A 22,546-nucleotide genomic window follows, 5' to 3' on the forward strand; every position below is an offset into this window, starting at 1 on the left:
TTTAAGTTCTCTAAACTAGCGGTTTAAGCCAGCTGCGTTAGAGAAAGCACAGACCTCCTGTGCTCGTGGGAGTGCTGAGAGAGGCCGCTCTATCCAATCCTGGTGCTGCTTACATGCTGTGACAGCAGCGCAAGGATTGGGAAGTGCAGTTTCCTGCTTACGGGGCTTCCAGAAGGCGCTGGAGGACGTTGCGCAACTAAGAAAGGAAAGTTTTTTTGATTATTTATTGTTGTTGCGACCTCCCGAGCCTCCCCACCCTCGGTACATGCCAGCTGCCACTTACTACCACCCTAACTCCAGCCTGCGCAGCTTAGCGAGGCCTACCCATGCCTGTTATAGGAAAACAGTCTTAATACATTCTTATTTCTGGCTGCCTCAAGCTCTCTCAATACCTCACTACTTTCTTGGAAACTTCAATTCAATATATGCCACTAACAGCTCCTTCCAGCAACACGTTTGTCCTACCCGAATAACAACTCCCACAGCAAACAGCTATGCAAGGACATCAGCCAACAGGGGCTGTTCACACACATCAGAATACCATTAAGCCTCTCCAATCAAACTTCCCTTTCTACTCTCTACAGCATTTTAATCTCTACCTCTAGCAAGGCACATGCAAATTATACATGCATGAAGGAAGGATAAAGAAACATAGTAGAAGAGTTAAGATTTTGTAACATATAGAATATAATAGTTTGTCATGAATGTCACAAGCGTCATCACACGTCAAATCTAAAAATACTGCACCTGAGCATACAGTGAGACTCAAGATTCAAACTATTTAGGTATAGGCTACCTCTGAGACGTGTGTCATAAATAGGGCTTCCATCTCAACATCCTTGTAGTTTTTCATGAATCAGCCAATCAATAAACCAAGCCAATAACAGCATATGTTGAAGTTTGAACTTCCTCAGATAAACAGTGCTGTCTAACCCAACCCAGACACACTAAATCCAGCAGCTTCTTGCAGATGTACTATGCTAGGGAACCTTTGCAGACCTGGGAGCAGCTCCTACCGCTAGTACACAAGCAGCTCATGCATTTCCTCTATTTTAACTTAAAAGGGATGAGCAATATCTTTTTATGACCCTACCCTACTTCTTTTTAAATGTAAAAGGACAGAAGTGATGATAGATTGGAATTCCCATGTATCTTGTGTAAGAAATGAATTTTCTACTCAGTATTTGTCAATGTTTTTTTACTCTGCACAGCTGCCGTATACACTCAACATCTGTTTTTTACCCAAACTGTTTTTCTCTTCAGGTTTCTCCTTAGGTATTTCTGAAGGGAAATGCACTTCTGTGGTATTTATTATCTTTCTTTGAGTTCCTCCTGCCATGGATTCCTTATCATCAACAAAATACCTGCCAATCTGTTGACTCTCCATTTAGGGTGAATTCAGACATTTTGTAGAGCGACTTCTTCAAACCCTGAGTTTATTCCATTTGACCATTTCTTAGTGTGCATAATAATGGCCTATACCTTGAGCTGTCATTTATGTCCTCGTTGTCCCAGTGACCCTGCAGTGATTCTCGTTTTGTGAAATAAGTTATTCTGGAATGTATACAGTGACAGTGGCTACTTTTGCTGGACTTCGACTATACCTGTAGAGATGGAGTGGGAAATTTGCCACATACTTCAGTTTGTTTCTAAGCACTCCCACATCTTGCCAATAAGGGATACAGGCAGAAGGCTGTTAGACCTTTTCCCTGTGTTCTCAGTGGTTACAGATCAGTGTCTGTGTTGGATATTGAAATTTCCCATTGAAGTCAACAGGCCTAACAATCCAGACCATGCCATTCTTTTTGTACGCCTGAGTAAGGGTAGCAATAGCGAGCAATCAGGTCTAACTCCATGAGGTGAGAGAGGAATTGCAACACATAGATATAGTATTACAAAGTAATCAAACACAAACTCAATGTTCAATCATTTACAGAGAATGGTTCAGAGCAACAAGGAATTAAACCAGGACAATGCACTGACCAACTCTAAACACCCAAAAACATCTTCTGATAGTTCTACATAGATTTAGGATTATGAGTGGGTCATTAATTCTGACGAGCGCGCAAACCCCAGTTTACACACGGGTCAGAATTAGGAGTTTGGCTGTGTTTAACCCATCCGATAATTATCAGATGCACTAAATACATCAACAGTTGTTAAATGTAATGTGGGAAAGTCATATGGTATTTACCATACAATGCGAATTTTGGTGTGTTAAACACCAAAACCGGCATATTATTTCCCACAAACTTGCAGTGGGTGTTATTGATCACACCCGATAAAATGCATACCCCGTGGTATTGTTATTTATCCGGTGCAATAAATAACACCTAAACTCAAGGGAGCGCATATAGCGTAGTGGCCAGAGCTGCCGACTTTGGAACTAGAGCCTCGGCATAGACAAAATCCTGTGATTCTGGGCAAGTCAATTAATCTTCCTGTGCCTACCAAAAATTAATGCGTCCTTGTGTAATGTAAAGCAGTCTAATACCTTCGGGTCGGATTCGCACTATACAAAACTGCACCAAAAAAAACCCTCATAATCAGGCCAAAAGTGTTTGCACGTGGCAAGTATCCTACAAAAGCAAAAATGGAAAGTTGGCCAAATTACCTCTCACCAATAAAACAATATTCGACAAGCAACACAATATTTTCATCAGAGAAAAGGAAAAGGAAAAGAACGTACTTATCTTCTTTGGCTGTTAACATTTCAAGAGATGCAGAACGGATAAGCAAAAGGAGGGTGTAATGGACTGTGATAAGTAAGCAATGCAAGGCTGCAATATAGCTTGTTTGCCCGCCTTAGCAGGGTATACTGACCATTAATGGCCCGAGATGAGGGCCTTTAACAAGGGAGCTGGTCTTTATTTGCCAATATAGCCCGGCTATTTGAACATTTCGCCCCATGAGGTTAGAATGTTCTTATTAAAAAACACAAAGGCCTCTCAGAGCCAGAGGGGGCTGAAATCCCCCTCAGGCTCCGAAGCCTTTGTTTCACAGCTCTTGCTATGAATGTTCTACAGCTAACGGCTTGCAGGGCCATAGCTGTCGAACATTCACAGCAAGAGTTGTGAAACAGGGCTGAAGTCAGCCCCTGGTTCTCCCAGACTTGGCTGAACTGCTTTTTGTAGTTCAGCCAAACCAGGGAGAACCAGGAGCTGACCAGCATTCACCCCTCCCTCCTTCTGAAGCCCTTGTGACGCTGAGCTATAGGAAGAGGGAAGGAGGATGGCTGCATTTGTCCTGCACAACCTGCCTAATTGATATATTTTTGAGAGGCTGGGGAAAGAGAAAGGCAGAGGCTGTGTATTAGGACATTGAAATAGTCCTAATAAACAGCCCTCACCACTGAAGACACAATAAAGACGATGAAGTCAATCCACTCCAGGCCCCCACGGACCCCTGCCCCCACCACATTTTCAACAGAGCCGCCGACACCATCGCACCCATGCTCTGCCACATCATCAACCATTCCCTCTGCAGCTGCCTCGTTCCCTGATGACTGGAAACACGCTGAGCTCAACCCCCTCCTGAAGAAACCCTTGGCGGACCCCACCAACTTCAAAAACTATAAACCCATCTCCCTGCTCCCATTCCCAGCAAAAGTCATTGAGAAAGCCATCAACAGCCAACTCGCCACACTCATCGAAGAGCACAACATCCTTGACTCCTCCCAATCCGGATTCAGAAAAAAAACACTGTACGGAAACCGCCCTCCTCGCCACATCAGACGACATCTATACCTTACTGGACAAAGGAGAAACAGCAGCCCTCATCCTCCTTGCCCTCTCAGCGGCGTTCAACACAGTCTCTCACTGCACCCTAATACGCAGACCCCACGACGCAGGGATCGAAGACAAGGCCCTCGACTGGATCCGCTCCTTCCTCTCCGGCAGAACGCAGCGGGTCTGACTCCCCCCCTTTCCTCTCGGACCCTACACCTACCACCTGCGGAGTCCCCCAGGGGTCCTGCCTCAGCCCTATGCTCTTCAACGTCTACATGGCTCCGCTCGCCCCCATCATCAGAACGTACAGACTCAACATTGTGTCATACACAGATGACACCCAACTCATCCTCTCCCTATCCAACGAACCCAGCACAGCCAGACACAACATTTGAGAAGGCATGGAAGCCGTCGCCAAATGGATGAAACAGCTGCCTACAACTAAACACCAACACAACGGAAATACTCATCATGGGCCCAAACCCAGATGCCTGGAACGACACCTGGTGGCCCCCCGCCATCGGAAGCCCGCCTACCCCCACGGACCACGCACACAACCTGGGAATCATCCTGGACTCAGAGCTCAAAATGGACCGCCAGATCAACTCCGTCTCATCCTCCTGCTTCTACACCTTCCGCCTCCTAGGTAAGACCTTCAAATGGATCCCCCTCGAACACAGAAAGACCGTCACTCACGCCCTGGTCACCAGCAGGCTTGACTACGGCAACGCACTCTATGCCGAAATAAACAAAAACCTCAAACTACAGAACATCCAAAACGCAGCCGCAAGACTCATCCTCAACCTGCCAAAACACTGCCACATCTCCCAGCACCTGCGCACACTCCACTGGCTCCACATCAAAGCTAGAGTCACCTTCAAGATGCTAGGCCACGCTCACAAGGCCCTCCACGACACCAGACCAGCATACCTGAACAGCCAACTCAAATTCCACGCACCCCAAAGGAACCTACAATCAGCCCAGCTCTCCTACGCCGTGCTCCACCTCAGACAGATAACATCGCTCCCCATCTTCTCAAGAAACCTCAAAACCTGGCTCTTCAACAGACCCCCACCTTGATGGGCTGGAACCTGCAAACACCCCCCACCACCTTGAGACCCTTACGGGTGAGTAGTCGCACTTAACAAACACCTCATTTGATATGATTTGAAATAGCGAGAGCAGCGAGTGTATACCAGTTCATATAGGCCGCTGCTGCTCCATTATCTTCAATGGAGCTCTCCTCATTCCAATGTTCTAATTATCCAATGTAACATTGCAGTGACATGCAGCATCACCCAAAGCAGGAAAATGATAACAGTTATGGAAATGTCATGAATGAATACGGGACAATAAATTACTACTTTTTCTTCAAAGTAAGGACAAGCATGGTAAAGGGAAAGCAACAGCTATATTAAGGAGAGGAAAGAACATGATTCAGGACCCTGACAATAAGGTCTGGCGTACAAAAGTTATTTTCATTGGCAAAGTGGGCAATTTACAAAATCAGATGGTTTGCAACCTCAAATACTTTTTTTTTTTTTTGTCCTCATTATCGCCCTTGGTATATCACATCAGGCTATCGGAGAGAGGAATATACTGCCACAGATATACTGGTAGTGCTTTCACCGATAATTCAATGTTTACACTCAGCATTATCACATATCTCCATAAAGCACCCCGATATAACCGTAGCAGGGAGATGTTGCTGCAATTCGATACCCACTGACGTTTGGGGAAACCATTGGGTATACCGAAAAGGAAAATATAGACCAAGCAGCTTAATCATAGGACAGTGGGGAAAAAGAAAAAAACAAAAAAAAAACAAAAAAAAAAAACAACCCCACAGTCAAAAGCCAACTAATTCAAATTTAGGAGAAGCCAAAATTTACGTTTTTCGGGATTGCCAGATCTTGCGAGGTCAACTTTGGATGTTTGCAGGACTGAGATACGCCAGTCTAACAACGTGGGAGGTGCTGGGTCTTTCCATTTCCTGCAGATTTCCCTTCTGGCCAATAACATGCAGTAAAAAAGAAGGTTCTTAGCAGGGCCTCGAACTCCCGAAAATAATCCGAAGATTACGGTCATTGCATTGATTGAGATTGCTACCCCTAAAGATGTAGTCAATAGTTTACTAATTGAATCCCAGTAGGAGAACAAGAGTGGGCATTCAAAAAACATATGTATGTCAGAGGCTGCTAGAAGCCCACACCTAGGGCAGGCTACAGGGGAGTTTATTGAAAATTTCGACAGCCGCTGTGGTGAATAATATGCCCTGTGTAGGGTAAAAAGATGATTCCTACGCAACCAGGCTGGTTTCACTATGTCCCACAAGATTTTAAAAGAGGCATGCCAGATGTTATCAGTGTCCTGATCAATAAAGGAAGCCCTCCACAGTGTCTCCGGTAAGGTGAAATCCCCGTCAACCACTTCCAATAATAAGTTATACCAGACTGAGATCTCCTTACTCACAGAAGGTTTGTCCAGCATCAGGGCCACTAAGCTACTGTCTCCTCCCAGTTGGTATCTACCCCTAGCTGAACGCTGTGAGTGAGCCCAACTTGCGATCTGTATATATTTGAATCTGGAAAGACCCGGCCCTACTCTAGCTAGTAAAGCTTCCCAAGGGAGGAGAGAACCATTTATAAACAAGTCCCCCCAAACCTCCAAACCGGCCTCCCTCAGTGGTGTTGCCAGGCTATCGAGAAGCCAACCTGGACATCCCGGGGAATCCCACATTGGAGACCTGCCTGCAAAATATCCCAGTTTTATGGAGCCTCTTAGTTTAACCCACGTTTTTGTCAATCCCAATAATACCTTCAGCTTCACCTTTTTAAAAAACTTAGGGTCCCCAAATTTAAACAAAAAACCCTGTTGGCCAACTCCCTCTCCTCTAAGTAATGCGGAGAACATAGTGCCTATTCCCACATTCGTGGGCATTTTAAGCAGCAAACTGGCGTGGGAGAGTTGAAAAGCCCACGCGTATAGTTGTAAATCTGGAGCTGCAAGACCCCCCTTTTCTCTCCTACGCCTGATTTTTTTCCATGAAATCCGAGCTGTGTGATCATTCCAAATAAAAGAGCTAATATCACTTTGCAATTTTGCTATGATAGAAGGCTCAAAATACAGCGGAACAGTGTTAAACAAAAAAGAAATTTTGGGCAAAATAGACATTTTAACAAGGTTAACCCTACCCAGAATAGAAAGCGGGAGTGTAGACCAAGACCTCATAAGTTTTCTACATTCTCTTGCTATCAATGAAAAATTCAACGTTGCAATTTGGTCTATGTTTTTAGTAATAGTGAGGCCAAGATAACGCATAGAAAGACTCAATTGAACCCCTGCCACTGGCTCGGGGTCGTTCCACTGCATCATCTCAGTTTTAGATGCATTAATTTGGTATCCGGATACCTCCCCATAGTCATAGGCCAGAGCAATTATAGAGGGAAGAGCAGTACGGAGGTCCGAAGAGAAGATGAGAATGTCATCGGCGTACAGGGCCACTTTCCTCTCCCAACCCATATATGAAAAAGACTTGATGTTACAGTCGTCCCTTAACCGTTGGGCGAAGGGCTCTATATATAAGTCAAATAGGAGAGGGGAGAGGGGGCAGCCCTGCCGCGTACCCCGAGTAATATTAAATGGGGCTGACAGTTCGCCATTAACCAGTAAAGAGGCCATAGGCTTCTGATAGAGTAGACTCACCGCTCTGCGGAAAGCCCCCCCAATGTTGAATTTACCCAAGACCCCCGACAGGAACATCCAATTGACCCTGTTGAAGGCCTTGGTAGCGTCCAATGTAATGACAGCAAGGGGAAGAGAGTCCGCTGTCGCCATATCTATGGCCCCAATAAGATCATAGGTCAATTCAAAGAGTTGGCGACCCCTCACAAAGCCCCTCTGATCCTGATGTAATATAGAAGGTGCCACTACCCCTAGTCTATTGGCAAGAACAGATGTGAAAACCTTATAATCCGCATTTAAAATCGAAATAGGCCTATAAGACCCACAACTTGAGGCTGGTTTACCTGGTTTCAAAATCAAAGTAATAGAAGCATCATTCCACGAATTAGGGAGAGACAGCCCTACCTGAAAGATTTGATTAAACAGCGAAGTTAAAGGAGGAACTATTATTGTCAGCAAGGTCAAATATAGCTCTGAAGGAAGGCCATCGGGACCAGATGCCTTACCCTTCTTGCTGTCTAAGATGGCACGGCTAACCTCTTCCTGCGTAATAGGTCTATCTAAGGTGGCTCTTTGTTCAGCTGAAAGAGAGGGGAGAGACACCCTATTTAACCAGTCGTCAACCTGACAAGCCTCAACATGTTTGTCCTCGTGATAGATGTTCTTAAAAAAATCACAAAAGGCGCTTCTAATGTCAGCATCTGCTGAGTAAGTCGCCTGATCTACGTTGATTTGAGCTATGTTATTTCTAACTCGGTCAGTTTTGGCTTTCCAGGCCAGAAGCTTGCCGGCCCCCTCTCCATATTGAAAATGTGCTAGCTTACTTGCCTCCCATCTCTGAAGGACTCGAGTATTTATAATTGAGCCCAGTTCTCCTTTTAGGGTAGATAACTCATCTTGCCAACGTTTCATAGTTTCCGGAGGAACGGCCGGATGTAACAAGATTCTCTTTTGCACCCTAGCCATATCAGATTCCAATAAGTTGACAGATTCTCTATAGATTTTGTTTTTATGTGAGACCTTGTTTGTTATTATGCCTCGCAAGAAGGCTTTAAATGTGTCCCAAACACACCCGGGGGAAGCGGACCCAATGTTGTTATCAAAAAAACTTTGTGCTTCAATTTTTAAAGCGGTAATTTCATCGGGAGCAGTAAGTAGTGAACGGTCAAATGACCAAACTTTAGGTGTTTTTTCCAGCAGCCCGTCCAGTTCTAGAGAGATGGCCGCATGATCGGAAAAATGGAATGGGAGATGAGAGATGTTTTGTACCTGTTTAACTAGTTGCTGACTGATTAAGATATAATCTATTCTCGACTGGTGGTGGTATTTATAGTTGTGAAATGAGACACCCTGTTGAAGCCCAGATCTTAATCTCCAAATATCTACATAGCCAAATTCCTTCATTTTGTCAAGTAAAAGTGCCCTTGTTTTTGAGGGGATTACTGATCTATTAGTAGGGGATTTATCCAGTATAGGGTCCAAAACTATATTGAAATCTCCAGCCAGTATCGTGGGCTCCGGATACGCAAGCAGGTGAGAAAATACCGTATTCAATACCGAGGGGTCATCATGGTTGGGCCCGTAGTAACCTACTATTGTAATCGGAGCCCCTGCCACCGTCACAGAAACAATTACCCATCTACCTCCTGGATCTACGAGTTTATCAATTAACCTTGCTTTTAAAGATTTTTTGAAGAAGATCGCCACGCCTCTGGAGGTTAGAGATTGTGTAGTAGACACACAAAAATCTACCCATCTATTTTTTTAACAACAGAGGTGATCTCAGTCTCTGTAAGATGGGTCTCTTGGAGTACAAGAATTTGAGCGTCTGAGTCTCGCAAATACTGCAATATTTTCCATTTTCTGGGACTAGTGCGTAGGCCATTTATATTCCAGGAGAGAATTCCTATCTTCTTCTCCATAGGAACATCCACCCCATCACCCCATAACCAGCACCTAGAGTAAAAGAACCCTTAGTATTAAAGCTAATGTATGCCATAGAATATATGGCTCTCCCCAACAAGGACATAAAAAGTAGAACTGAGCAAAAAATTAGGACTTTTTAAAGAAATTTTCCCCCCTGCCCCCCTCCCGTAAGCACCCCAGAACCCTCCCCCTACCCGTGGGAAACCCCTACTCTATCTATCTGGATATACCAGAAGATAGCACCCCTTCTGTGCTCCCGTCCTATCTGTAAATAGACCTTTAATCATGGCCAAAAAGAGAGGAGGAGATAAAGAAAAAAAAACAGTAAAACATAGGACTATTTCAAGTGGAAGGGAAGGAGGATTATAGATATTAAATGTTATATTAAGTTTGTTAATTAATATATTGACATAACCAATTGTGCAAGAGTTTTTTCCCTTTTTTTTTTTTTTTTTACACCTTTCTATTAATCTTTTCCTCTCCCCCTTTTTTTTTTTCCTTTTCCATTTCTTTTCTTTTTTCCCTTTCTAAACCTCCTTCACCAACTCATGGTTTAAGCGATCTTACCTATCCCAAATATACAAATCTCCTGGGGACTAATAGATTAACTTGAAGAACCCTTGTTTTTATCTTTATCTTTTTCTCTGCCCAAGGACAGCAGGAGTTCATCAGCTGCCTGCACTGACCTGATGTTATGCATTGTGTTATTATGCATGACTTTCAAGGCCGCCGGAAAGACCAGATGGGCTACTGCCCCTAGGCTCCTGAAAGCTTCAAGCCTTCTACCAAACTCCCATTGTTTGTCTAGCGTTACCCTCGAAAGGTCGGACCTAATTTGAAAGTTGAATCCCTTCCCGCTTAAGGATTTTTGCTTTAGTGCCAGACCTAATATAGATTCTTTGAGAGTATAGGTGTGGAAGTTTATTAATATTTTCCTCGGCTTGGTTCTTTGAGGGTTCCTTCTGAAGGGATCTCTGTGGATACGTTGAATATCCACAGACAATTCTTCCACAGATTGATCTAGTTTCAAACAGTCTTTTAACAAATGAATGATATATTGCTTTATGTCGGACCCCTCACTGCCCTCTGGTACGTTAAGAATACGGAGGTTGCTTCGACGTGCGTTGTTCTCCAGTGACTCCAATCTTTCTGACAGAATCTGGTCCTCCTTCTTAAGCTTAACAATATCTGTCTTGGCTTCATCCAGATGCAATGAGAGACCCGACACTTTGTCTTCCAGACCTTCTGTTCTTGATGCAAGAATGCCCACTTTCCTATCCAAGAACTCGCAAAAATTCCGAATGTCCGATTGAATGGAAGCGGAGTCCTCAAAGCCTTTCTTAATGTCAACTGACAAAGATGAAAACATTGATTGCAAATAGGAGGTCAAAGCCGGATCAACCCCACTACCGATGTTAAAATCTGTAAGGGCTGTTGCCCCCCGCTGCCCATCTTCTTCTATAGGCGCATTGTTGTTTGAGAGCCCAAGTTGCTGTGAAGCTAGGTGAGGTTCCAAATGAGATTCAAGCAGTGGTGTAGCTGAATATAATACTGGGGAAGGTGAAAGAGGTGCAAGAGTCAGTGACCCAGAGGGATGCAAGGGCTCCATCACCTGAGTAGTAGTCAAAGTTGGGGCTAAGGTGCCAACCTTAATGTTGACAGACCCCCCCTCAGTTTCAGCCATAATCGCTGCTCCATCTCCATCTTCAGACCCATTGTTACTAAGGGCACCTCCCTCTGCATTAACCATTATATCTTGCATCTCGTTTACTGTAGAGGAAGCTATTTCTTCAGTTTCAGGAGTAATTTCGGAAGTAGTTGGTAGAATAAGCCCCGGAGACTCTGATGAAGCCATTAGAAGAGGAATATCCTCGGAAAGCTGTTGGTCAGGGAGGTGCAAAATCTGTGGGACCGCCTTAAAATAGGACCGCAATGACGGTGTTATTTTGGATCCAGAGTTGGTTGCTGATTTGATGTTTTTAGTGCTCTTTTTAGCACTCTTTGCTGGTTTGGAGTTAAAGGCTCGCTTACCCTTAACTTCTCTGGATAAATATGAGGACAGTTTCTTCTTCTTTGAGAGGGCCCCCGGCGCTATCTGACATGGAGCTTGAGACTGGTGGCTACAATTGCTACTACAGGGGTCAGGGCTTATGCTAGTCTCGAAGCCTATTCTCCCAGTGTTTTTAGTCTCTTCTCTACTGGGATCCGGTGCCCCCCTTGTGTCTACCTGCTTAAGATTAGATTTGAGAGAGTTTTCTAAGACTAGCAACAGACCAGGATCCTCCAACTCTCCGCATGATGACTCACAGCCTTTAACAACTTGACCCACCTGCTGACTCTGAGCCTCAAGTAGTGCAGGTAGTGCAGCTCTAGTCGTGCCTGCCACCTTCTCAAGATCTGTCTCAATATCTTCCTCTTCCTCCACCCTCCTCAGCCGCCCCTTACCGGTGCGTGAAAAGAAGCTGGAGCCGGAGTCAGAACCGGACTGCCCTGAGCCGCCTCGGGGTCCTGGGAGGAGGCTGCGGGTCCTTCTCCCACGACGGAGCTCCAGCGCTGCCGAGTGCCAATGCAGCAAGCCAGAAGCAGCCTGCCGCGTACTTTGCGTACTTAAAGCAAATATCGGCGCTTGCAATACCGGTTGCAATACCGGTGAAATCGTCAGCAGGCTCCGAGTTGTGGCCGGCTTGAATCCAGTCTGGAACAGCTGTTCGGGCTGAGGGAGTGGAAGAGGCGCGGCTGAAACGCTGTGAGACTCCGAGAAGGACCGGCACGCCCCATCAATGCACATGCACATGACCCTCTGTACTCACGAGCTTCACCGTGTAATTACACAAAGCAAAGAGAGCCTCCAAAAAGCCTCATAAGTTCATGAATAGTTCATAAGTTGGGGAAGAACTTAGCTTGCAATCAAATCCGCCGCATATTGGGATATATGAGAGCGTGTTAATGCCGGTAAACAATAGACGAACGGGGACACAGATCGGGAACACAGATCGGAGCGCCGCAGCAGCTCAGCTAGCTACCGCCATGTTTCCCCGCCCCCTCAAATACCTTTTAACAAGGTACAAAACCCTTTTATGAGTCTTTCTGAATTGTAAAAAAAGCTTTCCAGACTCTTTCCAAATTACATGAAAAGAGATGAGACAGCTTTCCACTTGGGAAAAGTTGTGGGCATTGTCTGGGGGAGCAGACAGTGGTTCAGAGGATCCTCTGATGCCTACCTGCTTGAAACATGTATTTTCATTAAGCAGAACGTATTCCTTTAAGGAACACTGCTCCTTTAAAAAACAATCAGGCACGAATACAAATGCAGAGATGGAGGGCTGCTGGCTCTTTAATACCTCTGATGGAGCAAGGTTTCACATGTACAGAAACTTGCTTGGACTCAACCCTCTCGGAATAACCTTTAATAAACTAATCAACATGTTTTGTTTACTAATATTTGCATTACACAACATATTTAGTATCTAGGGGAAGCTTTTCTATGTGCTTTTACTAACAATAACACAAATGCATTGAAATGGCCGCCGAAAACGCGGGAACTGTATTACGCATGCGTCCGCCACATCTACGTGGTGTGACATACCTCTGCTTTGGTGGGAAATTCTTGCTTCTGCGCACCAGTGCTAAGATGGCTGCTTCATGCCTACTCATACTCATGCACCTGCCACTGCTTGTACTAAACTTGTTTGTTCTGCTTAACTGTTAATGCAAGGGTTAAAATAAAGTAATGGGGTTAGAGTAGAGCTAAGTGGTATACAGTGCATTAATTTATTTTTGTATTCTAATGTGTCTTTCTTTGACTTTGTGACTAGCTCGTTTTTTGGGCCTTAAATGAGACGAAAGCTCCATATTGAAAAGTTGCGCCTGCGCAAAGAATCTCTGAAAGTCATGCCGCCATTGTCATTGAATGACTGCCAACACCCTGTTGTTCCTGGGAACCTGCTTAACTGACCTCTAAAGAGGAATCAAAAAGACTAAAACAAATATAATGTATATACTTTGTACGCCAATATTGCTGGGTGGAATAAAATCGTGAGATAACAAATTATGGTGTGATGACCTCTCCTCGTCTTTCTGACCAATCACTGAAGGGGAACACACAGATTTGCAACATTTAGGGGTGGTACATTGCCCTGGAAATGGTATAACTAAGGTAGGTTTAGCTAGAGAAATTGTCCGACTTGTCCGGGTAGCTGACCTGTCACTGACCTAACGCATGTTATAGGAGATCGAGATTGAGAGCAGAGGTGCTGGCGGAGCACTCTGTCAGAAAATTCAGGGTGTCTGAGGAAATTATCAATTACACAGTTGGGGTACTAATTTGGCCTTGAGAGAGAGGTGTGACGCTGGCGTTGCACTTAGCGGAGGTCACCTGTCCTGAACCGCACCTGTCTTGTTCCGTGGGCACCTGATTTATCAAGAGCCTTGTCTTTTGCCCCAGCCCATGTCCAGGATTGGTCCTTGCACCATTCTAGGTAAATATAAATCCATGTGGAGTGTCCTTGTGCTTTTCCTCTTTCTCACCCTTTCCAGGTACCTATGTTTAGAGGTCTTACTGTGATTTCTTGCAAACTTTATATCTTATTAATCATATTTTTACTTATGGAATTTATGGTCTCTGTAATTTGGATGAAGACTCACTTAAACTTGCATAGATAAAGCATTTAAAACTTTCCCCAAGTCTGTGGTTATTACAGGATAGGTGAATTGTTTAAATACTGTCTGTTTATTCTAACTCCCTAGGACTTATAGCAAAGGTGACAAGGATTGGTAAGTCATGGTTTACAGGTATGAGTCCTAAAATGACTCAAAGTACTGATAAGCGATTAATAGTAGTAAAAAAGGCAGGACTGCTAGTTCAAAGTGTGAATGTTTATGGGGCCAGGTGAGTATGGTAACAATTGAGCTAGTGGCCCCGCATGCTCTATCATCTCCTTCCCCATGGGTTGGCAAAATGCCTCCTGCCTGAAGCAAACAATGTTGCAATGTGACATACTGGTATATTTTCTGGACCGCAAAAATACTGAGCAAGTTCGATGTGCAATTTACACACGCTGGTTTGTGGCCTGCCGATAGCACACCAAGGCCTTTAGTGAAACCACTACAGGATAAACGAAGGATCAACCTTAAAATCGCTTACTTAAAGATGAAATGTAAGAAATTATTTATTCTGATAAAATATGCACAATTAAAAACATAACATTTTATTGAGGAATTGGTAAAAATAGACTAGGAGAAATTAATTAACTTGGCTGGGGGGTTCTGGTGGTGAAAGACACATTTCTTTCAGAATGATGGCAAGTACCACAGTTTCAAGTAAAAACATAGGCAACTACAAATCCCACTTTGTATTTCTTTATGTGTTTATACATTTGATATGTTATTGTATATGAATATAATGAATACAGTTCGCCCTAAGTTGGCAGTGTATGCCCAGATGTGGGTCCCTTGCTCACTTTGCCATTGGATTCAAGTTAGCCTGGCTGATGAGGGGTGTTACCCCGAAACTGGTCCCAGGATGCTCTGTTCCGGTTCAGGGAAGACCTGGCTTGGCAGTTCGGGTTGGACTGTCCCCATGAGGCATAGGGTCAAGACTGATTTGCATATGGCTGGATCTAAACAGAGGTGGCGAAGTGAGCTAAAGAATGATGATGGATTCAACCCAGATCTGTGACTGGGGGTGAGTGTCTGAAAATGTTCAGCGCTCTGTTCATAATCTCATTGTGTTTGCTTTATAATGAATATAGTATCATAATTCTGGTATGTATTATCTGAGCCTCATATCAAACACTGAAGGCATATGATGAAGATGGCTTCATAAGATCTACAGGATAAATTATGTGTGAACTGTGTTACTGCTAAGAATCAACATAAAAGGAGTCTGGCATAAAACTGTGTCAATAGTGTCTACTTGCATGAGCAAATAAAAACTCTTGAGAATAAAACAAAATATCAATATTTGAAAAAACTCAACATATTTAAAAAAATATTTTGCAATCATACCTGCCATAAGGAGATGCCTCGTCACAGAGATCAATTGCAACAGCCATAAATGTGTTTTGCATTCTAGGATTAGGAGCATATCCAAAGTCAGCTGTCTGATGCCATCTAATGATTGGAAAATTGTCATCGCCTCCAGACTTTTTGTATGTAGATAACTGAAAAGACAATGTAATTGATAAGTGATTGTTGAAGTAACTAAATTGCATTTACATTTTTGTTGCTTTTTCTTAATAACTTTAAAAACCATTTGCATGATATAAAAACATGTTCGGTTCACAGAGAAGAAATTTGCTGCATCAATTCACACACCGATTTGGTGTTTCAAGTAAAAACTCCCCTCCCTCCCCCCGCCTAAACCATTACCCCCACCTTGCCCAGGTGTAAGTGTTTTTCGTAAACAGGTTACCCCAGAAGTTCAACTATTTACATCCTATCAGGATCATACGTAACCATGAATATATCTTCGTAAGTGCAGCTGTCTATGGCGCTTAACTTTTTATTGGGTTGGCCACAGCTTTGAGACTGAAGCCACATACTTAGAAATACCAATTTAAGGGTGCCACATTGTTAACGGACATAAAGAGAGTACAAGTAGAAAGAAGACAGCACAGGAAGTTAGAAAACCATAGGAAGAGGCAAACCATCATGGTGGTAGATATATGTAAGTGGGCAAAAGCCTCATGCGAAAGGGCGGCATTAGTGTGATAGGGGTGAAAAAGGGTATAGGCCAGTTGCACAAAGGAATGTAAGGCCTGGTGATAGAGTATGGAGCCCATACTTAGCCACAGTGGGCAGGACAGTGATGAAAGCGGGCTTTGGAGCAGGATACTTGATGCATCAGGGAAGGGGTGGCATTTGGACGTGTAGCTACCATTTAGTTGAACCTGAGAGGTTCAAAGCAGGATAAAGGGATAGGAAACATACACACCTGTTGTGCACTGGTGAAAGTGAGGACTATTGACCAGACTGGAGGAAAGTAGACAGTCTGTCAGGGCAGTGGCATAATGACAGCTCGAGAGACTTACAGGGCGATTCCATGAATGCTTCGAGGGATCGATTGTAAGAGCAAACGTCTGGCAAAGGGCAAGGGAACAGAGCTACGTATGCCATGGGAACACGTGATGAAAGAGGTGCAGTTTCAAGCACAGGGGAAGAAATGCCAGAAGACGTGGGGAAAAACAATTGCCAAGCAGATTATTGATAGCAGGTACAGGAAATCGGATAATCTAGGAACAGCAGAAGAGCAGTTGACAGAATCAGGGCACAAAGAGAGAGAGCAGAGATATTGCTTCTGGCCAACACAGAAAAGGGAAGACTCTGAGGGGTAGATTTACTAACATTCTGCGTCGGTGTTTTGTCCATTTTATGGTGCACCCCGACGCAAAATTTGACCCTTAATCAGTAAGGCTATGCCAATATTATAAGCACACAACAGCACACATGCCAATACTTATATCAGTTATTCCTTGCTTCATATGATCACACTTAACCCCTTCGATGCTTGTGACGGAACGGTTCCGTCACGAGCGCCGGTTGGGCTTTGCTTATGACGGAACCGTTCCGTCACGGCCACGCCCGTTTCTTAGAACCTTCAGCACAGCGCGAAAATTCGCGCCGCGTTGAAGGTGTTAACACTTGATGGGTCCGTAAAGCATAGTTCTATTATTTTTTCATTCAATCTGTGAGCTTAATTTTCATGAAATTTTTCTTTTTGGAAAATACCCATCGGTTTTCAGTATAGCAAGATGTAAAAAGAATTTTTAAAAGACCACAAAATTGCTTTAACACATAATACAACAAATTCAACACCACAAATTATATTGTTTGACATGACGCAGACATGACATAGACAACAAATTCCAATTAACAAATACAGTGAACTCGAGTTCTATATTTAAAAAACAAGAATTAGAAACAGTAAAGCAAAAGAGGAAAAATTAGTATAGCCCTGAAGGTTGAAATTTGGTGGTGAGTTTTAAAAAAAAGATTCAATAACAACCTTAATCAGGGCAACAACCAGACAATGTACTTTTCAGGCTCACAACATAATTTTTGAGTTTTTTTTTCAAATTTATGGCAAACAGTTTTTTTGGAAATGAGCCGCACACTTGTGTGCGAAAAAATATCCTATGTGGCTCATTTAAAAAAAAACTGCCAATTTTCTTTTTTTTTAACTCAAAAATTATGTTGTAAGCCTGAATAGTACACTGTCTGGTTGCCCTGATTAAGGTTGTTATTGCATCTTTTTTTTTTTTAACTCATCACCAAATTTCAACCTTCAGGGCTGTACTAACTTTGCCTTCTTTTGCTTTACTGTTTCTAATTCTTGTTTTTGAAATATGGAACTCGAGCTCACTGTATTTGTTATGTGGAATTTGTTGTCTATATCATGCCTGCGTCATGTACAACAATATACTTTGTGGTGTTAAATTAGTTGTATTATGTGTTAAACCAATTTTGTGGTCTTTTGAAAATTCTTTTTACATGTTGCTTTTGTGAAAAACGATGGGTATTTTCCAAAAAGAAAAAAATCATGAAAAAGAATCTCACAAATTGAATGAAAAAATAATAACACTATGCTTTACGGTCACATCAAGAGTCCAGTGGGATCATATGAAGTGAGGAATAACTGATATCAGTATTGGCATGTGTGTTGTGTGCAAAATCATTTTTGGCATTTACTAGGCCAAGAAAAGCCACGTTGGCTTTGTGTGGTTTCGTAAATATGAAGTAATATAGCGCTGCCTTGGTTACCTTGCGCTGGTACATTCTATGAGTGGAGCGTCCACCCATAGTTTTTGGCGCATTCCCAGATTTACTAAAGCTAGTAAACCTCAAAATCCATCAAAATACTATGGGTATAGTTTGCATTACACCATCCGCTGTGGGACCGCAAAAACCGTAGTTGGACCGCCCGCCAGATCAGTAGTTTTCTCCTGGTCTTGCAGACGCTCCAGCAGCGGTCTGAGAGCGGCAGTCTGTCAGGCTCATTAAAGAGCCTAATAGGCAGACCACCGCTCTCAGAGCATCGCCTGCACCTTCCTGTCCTGCGTGCAGTAACTGGGGGTGCAGATTTACAGGGGGCACTACATGTGCCCCCCTGCATGCACCCCCGGCACAAAGGCACAAGGGGACCCTTTGTTGCCTCACCGCCACACTTTTCATGGAGGTGTGACTGCCATGAAAAGGGTGGCGGTGAGGCAACTCAAAATAGGTTCAGCGGTGCCGCTGCGGCACTGGCAGCATATTTTGGCCTAAAACTGCTGCCTGACTGCCGCAGGATCCTTGATCCACAGCGATAGCAGTGGTCTGTGGTTCAGTGGCGGTCTGTCTGCCACACTTATAATACTGTGGGTGGTCCCGCAGTGTTGGGGTGATTGGAGTGCCACTACAACTACAGTGGTCCAATGGACTCCCATAGTCGTAAAAAGGCCTTTCTTTTTCAGTTGTGCATAACGAGGAGAAATATCTTCATTTCTCCTCATTACTTTCCCTTTGTATTAAGGACCGTTTTTGTGCAGGAACTTGTTCCTTTCTATACACAAAAAAACCTGTCTGTAACACAGGCACCCTTGCACACACTGCACCAGGGCTAGGAAAAAACAGAAATGCTTCATATCTGTGTAAATATGGCATATTTCTGATGTCTCCATAGCACGCAGCACTGCACAGCAAGTTGCCATGCTTGAAAAATTTGTACATATCCCCCTGAATTTGCAAACCAGCATGGAGAACCACTACAATGAAAAAGTCATGTGATTTGTAATGCTTATTACATTAAAAATAGCAAGGCTGTATTTATAGTGCTTAGAATTGGTGGACGTGTGTGCTATATTTTTAAGCAAGTTATTAGTAAATCTAGGAGGGTAAGGGTGCAGCAGTAGCTTAGACAGCATGGTGCTGTGCTTATGTCCAATGGGAAAAAACAGAAAGGGCAGAGGTTGGATTGGGGGCAGAGACTATGGCTGTGCGTGCTCAATGCAGTGTAAGAGACAAACATAAGGAGGACAGAGTTTGGAAAAGCACTAGGGAGGCAAAGCAAAATGACCTGGAGATGGATGGATGGATGGAAGGACGGTGGGTTTAGGGCAGAAAAGACACTGCGGCTGCGCGCAGTTGCTGCATGGTGGGGCAACGATAATGAGAACAGTTCAATGAATGAGTAAGGATGAATATGAAGATGACGGACTTCGGGAGAAAAGGAACAAACTGGGGAAAGGGGGACCAACGGGCAGTGTAGTAGGTGTATAGTGACCCATGTGGGACTGAAGTCAGTGGCGTAACATTAGCATCCGCAGCCACCCTGGTGCAGGAGCGACCTTCTGGGGGCCCTCTCCAGCATTTTGCACGGGCGGAAGGCCCATGCAATGAGGGCTCCTGATTGGGTCCAGAGCGTTGGGGCCCCCTCCATGTACTTTGCAGGGGAGCCCCCTCACCTTTCGTTACGCCACTGACCAGAGTGGTAGTTGACAGCATTGAAATAGCCCTGCAGAAGGGAGTCTTGGGGGGCAACCGAACGTAGAGAGGTCTGCCTCCAGGGGTGTTTGGGGAATGGGAGAAGCCGGGGCGACTGCTCCTCCCCCTTTGGGCTATTTTATGTTTAAAGTATTTTATTCAGCGTGACACACCAAAACAGGTATACAGCAGCATAGGATCGGCAAATGAAAATGAGCAAAAGTCTGGCATGACACAACATTTTAGTTCAATTGCCCCCCCTACCCCAACGTCCCCTTACCCCACTCAACTCCCCCCACCCCGCCCACCCCACCCACTGTCCAGTGCGCTACTAACATGCAACCCATATCCCAGGGCTCTAGGCAATTGGGGAAGAGGGTCCCTCCCCGTTCACTGATCTGGTGTCGGCGGGCTCGTAAGCCGCAGGAGGCGAAGGTATCTTGGACAGGTGAGTTCTCTGAACTCCGTGAGCAGCAAAGAGTGAAATGGTTGCCACAGTTCATTAAATTGCGATACATCCCCAGCCACCACCAAAGACAGTTTCTCCATACCCAGCACGTGCCACAGTCTGTGGAGCCAGCCCGTGACTGTGGGCGCTGTGTCTGTGCGCCAGTATATCAAGATATTCTGAACTGCAGAGCCAAGGGCGATGGCGATCTGCCTACCTCTTCTGGACCGGAGGGGATACATTAGATCATTTGGGAGTCCCAGCAGGGTATATGCCGGGAAGCGCGGGAGCTCTATGCCAAAATGAGAATCAATTTCATCCAACACTTCCTTCCAGTAACTAGTTAAGAGGGGACAGTCCCATAGAATGTGCGTGAGTGTACCCCGGTGTCCGCACCCCCGCCAGCATGTGTCAGTCTTACTATGGTCGAACTCATGGATCCGCTCAGGTGTATAGTACCAGTAAGTGGACACTTTGGTGAAGGTATCAGTGAGGCCCATGTGATATGCAGAGTGGCGCGCCCTATAAGATATGTGGTCCCAGTCCTTGGGGCTCAGTGCCCTCCCAAGTTCCCGCTCCCATCTAGCCCTCCCAGGGTTATGAAAGTGTGTTGAGGGTAGTTGTAAGAACTTATACAAATCCGAGATTAGTTTCGTGTCCGACGTACGGGACAACAGCCATCTCTCGCACGGTGAAAGCATCCTGTCTGCCACGTCCCTCACCTGTGGCTGAAGAGCCCAATGTCGGACTTGCATATAACGGTGCCTCTCAGTTTCGGGGAGTGAGAATTCCATCCGAAATTGTGTGAACGGGATGACCCCCTCTGGACCATACAGGTGACACAATGCTCTGCACCCCGCCTGCCGCCAATGTGTAAAGGCTCCTTTCTCCATTCCGGGAGTGAAGGCAGGGTTATCCACCAGCGGCGAGAGCGGCGAAGGGAATGTGGTGAGGTCATACCTAAGGTAAGTCGCATCCCAGACCCGCAATGGCACCCTAGTAATAAAAGAAGCGTAGAGATTCTTAGGCCGGTGGGTACGGTGTAGGAACGGTATCTCCTGCAGAGGCCGCCCCGCTACCGCCTGGTCTTGGAAAAGCCAATGCTTATCCGACTCCCACCTGCACCATTCGACCAAGCATCTCAATTGCGTTGCTTGAAAGTATTTACGGAAGTCGGGAATGCCTAGACCTCCAGCTTCAGGAGACAAAAGGGAGATGGTCCTGCGTAACCTAGGCTTTTTCCCCTGCCAAATAAAACGGGCCACATCTGACTGTAACTGCTGTATCCATCCCTTCGGTGGCTGGAGCGGCAAGGCCCTAAATAAGTAGAGCACTTGCGGCAAGATCGTCATCTTGACGGCAGCAATCCTACCCAACCACAAGAGGATGCCACGATTCCAGCGGCCTAGCTCGTTCCTAATCTTGACTCCCAAGGCTAAGTAATTAGCCAAGACCATAGCTGGCAGCGTAGGGGCTATCTGAATCCGCAAATATTGTATCGCCTCCGAGGACCAAAGTAACAGGAACCCGTTCTGCAGATATGCCCTTGTGTCAGGCGCCAGGGAGATATCCATAGCCACAGATTTCCCCATATTCACCTTAAAGCCCGAGACCGTGCCGAACGCTGCTAGTTCTTCCATACAGGCCGGGAGTGCTATCCGGGGTGTAGCCAATGTAAAGATGACATCATCAGCGTAGAGACTGATTGTATGGGTAAAGCCACCCATTCGTATCCCCTCCACTTCTGGTCGTGTCCGCACCCTTTGAGCGAACGGCTCCATGTATAGTGCAAAGAGCAAGGGCGAGAGTGGACAACCTTGCCTGGTGCCTCTCTCAATGGGGAAGGCTGCGGAGGTGTGGCCGTTAACCCGGACTACCGCTGAAGGTTCCTTGTAGCAATTGAGGATCATAGTGCAAAACCTTTCCCCAATACCCGCTTTCACCAGTACCTGCTCCAAGAAGGGCCAATGCACGCGGTCAAACGCCTTCTCTGCGTCAACCGTGAGCATCATCCTTTCGCCCGGAATCCGGGAGGCCTTTTCCAGCAGATGAACCACCCGTTTTGTATTATCCACCATCTGCCGCCCCGGAACGAAACCCGCCTGATCCGGGTCGATAAGGCCGGGCAAATGAAGTGCCAGACGACTGGCCAGGATCCCAGTATAGAGTTTCAAATCGACATTCAAGAGGGATATCGGTCTGTATGATCCACAGTATTTAGGATCCTTCCCTGGTTTGGGGATGACCGTAACAGAAGCCCTCAGGAGGTCAGGCGGGATGGCTCCAGGTTCCACGAAAG

General features: G+C 45.2%; 1 protein-coding gene across 1 annotated transcript in view; it reads right to left on the reverse strand.

Moving 5' to 3' along the window:
• Positions 1-22,546, reverse strand: part of LOC147731747 (sialate O-acetylesterase-like) — a 382,423-nt gene that overhangs the window by 46,973 nt on the left and 312,904 nt on the right. The window contains exon 9 of the mRNA XM_086956866.1: positions 15,345-15,499. Coding sequence (XP_086812992.1) covers positions 15,345-15,499 — 155 coding nt within the window. The remainder of the gene's footprint in view (positions 1-15,344; positions 15,500-22,546) is intronic.

The sequence above is a fragment of the Lissotriton vulgaris genome, chromosome 2_1, assembly GCF_964263255.1.
Source record: "Lissotriton vulgaris chromosome 2_1, aLisVul1.2, whole genome shotgun sequence".
Taxonomy (NCBI): Eukaryota; Metazoa; Chordata; class Amphibia; order Caudata; family Salamandridae; genus Lissotriton; species Lissotriton vulgaris.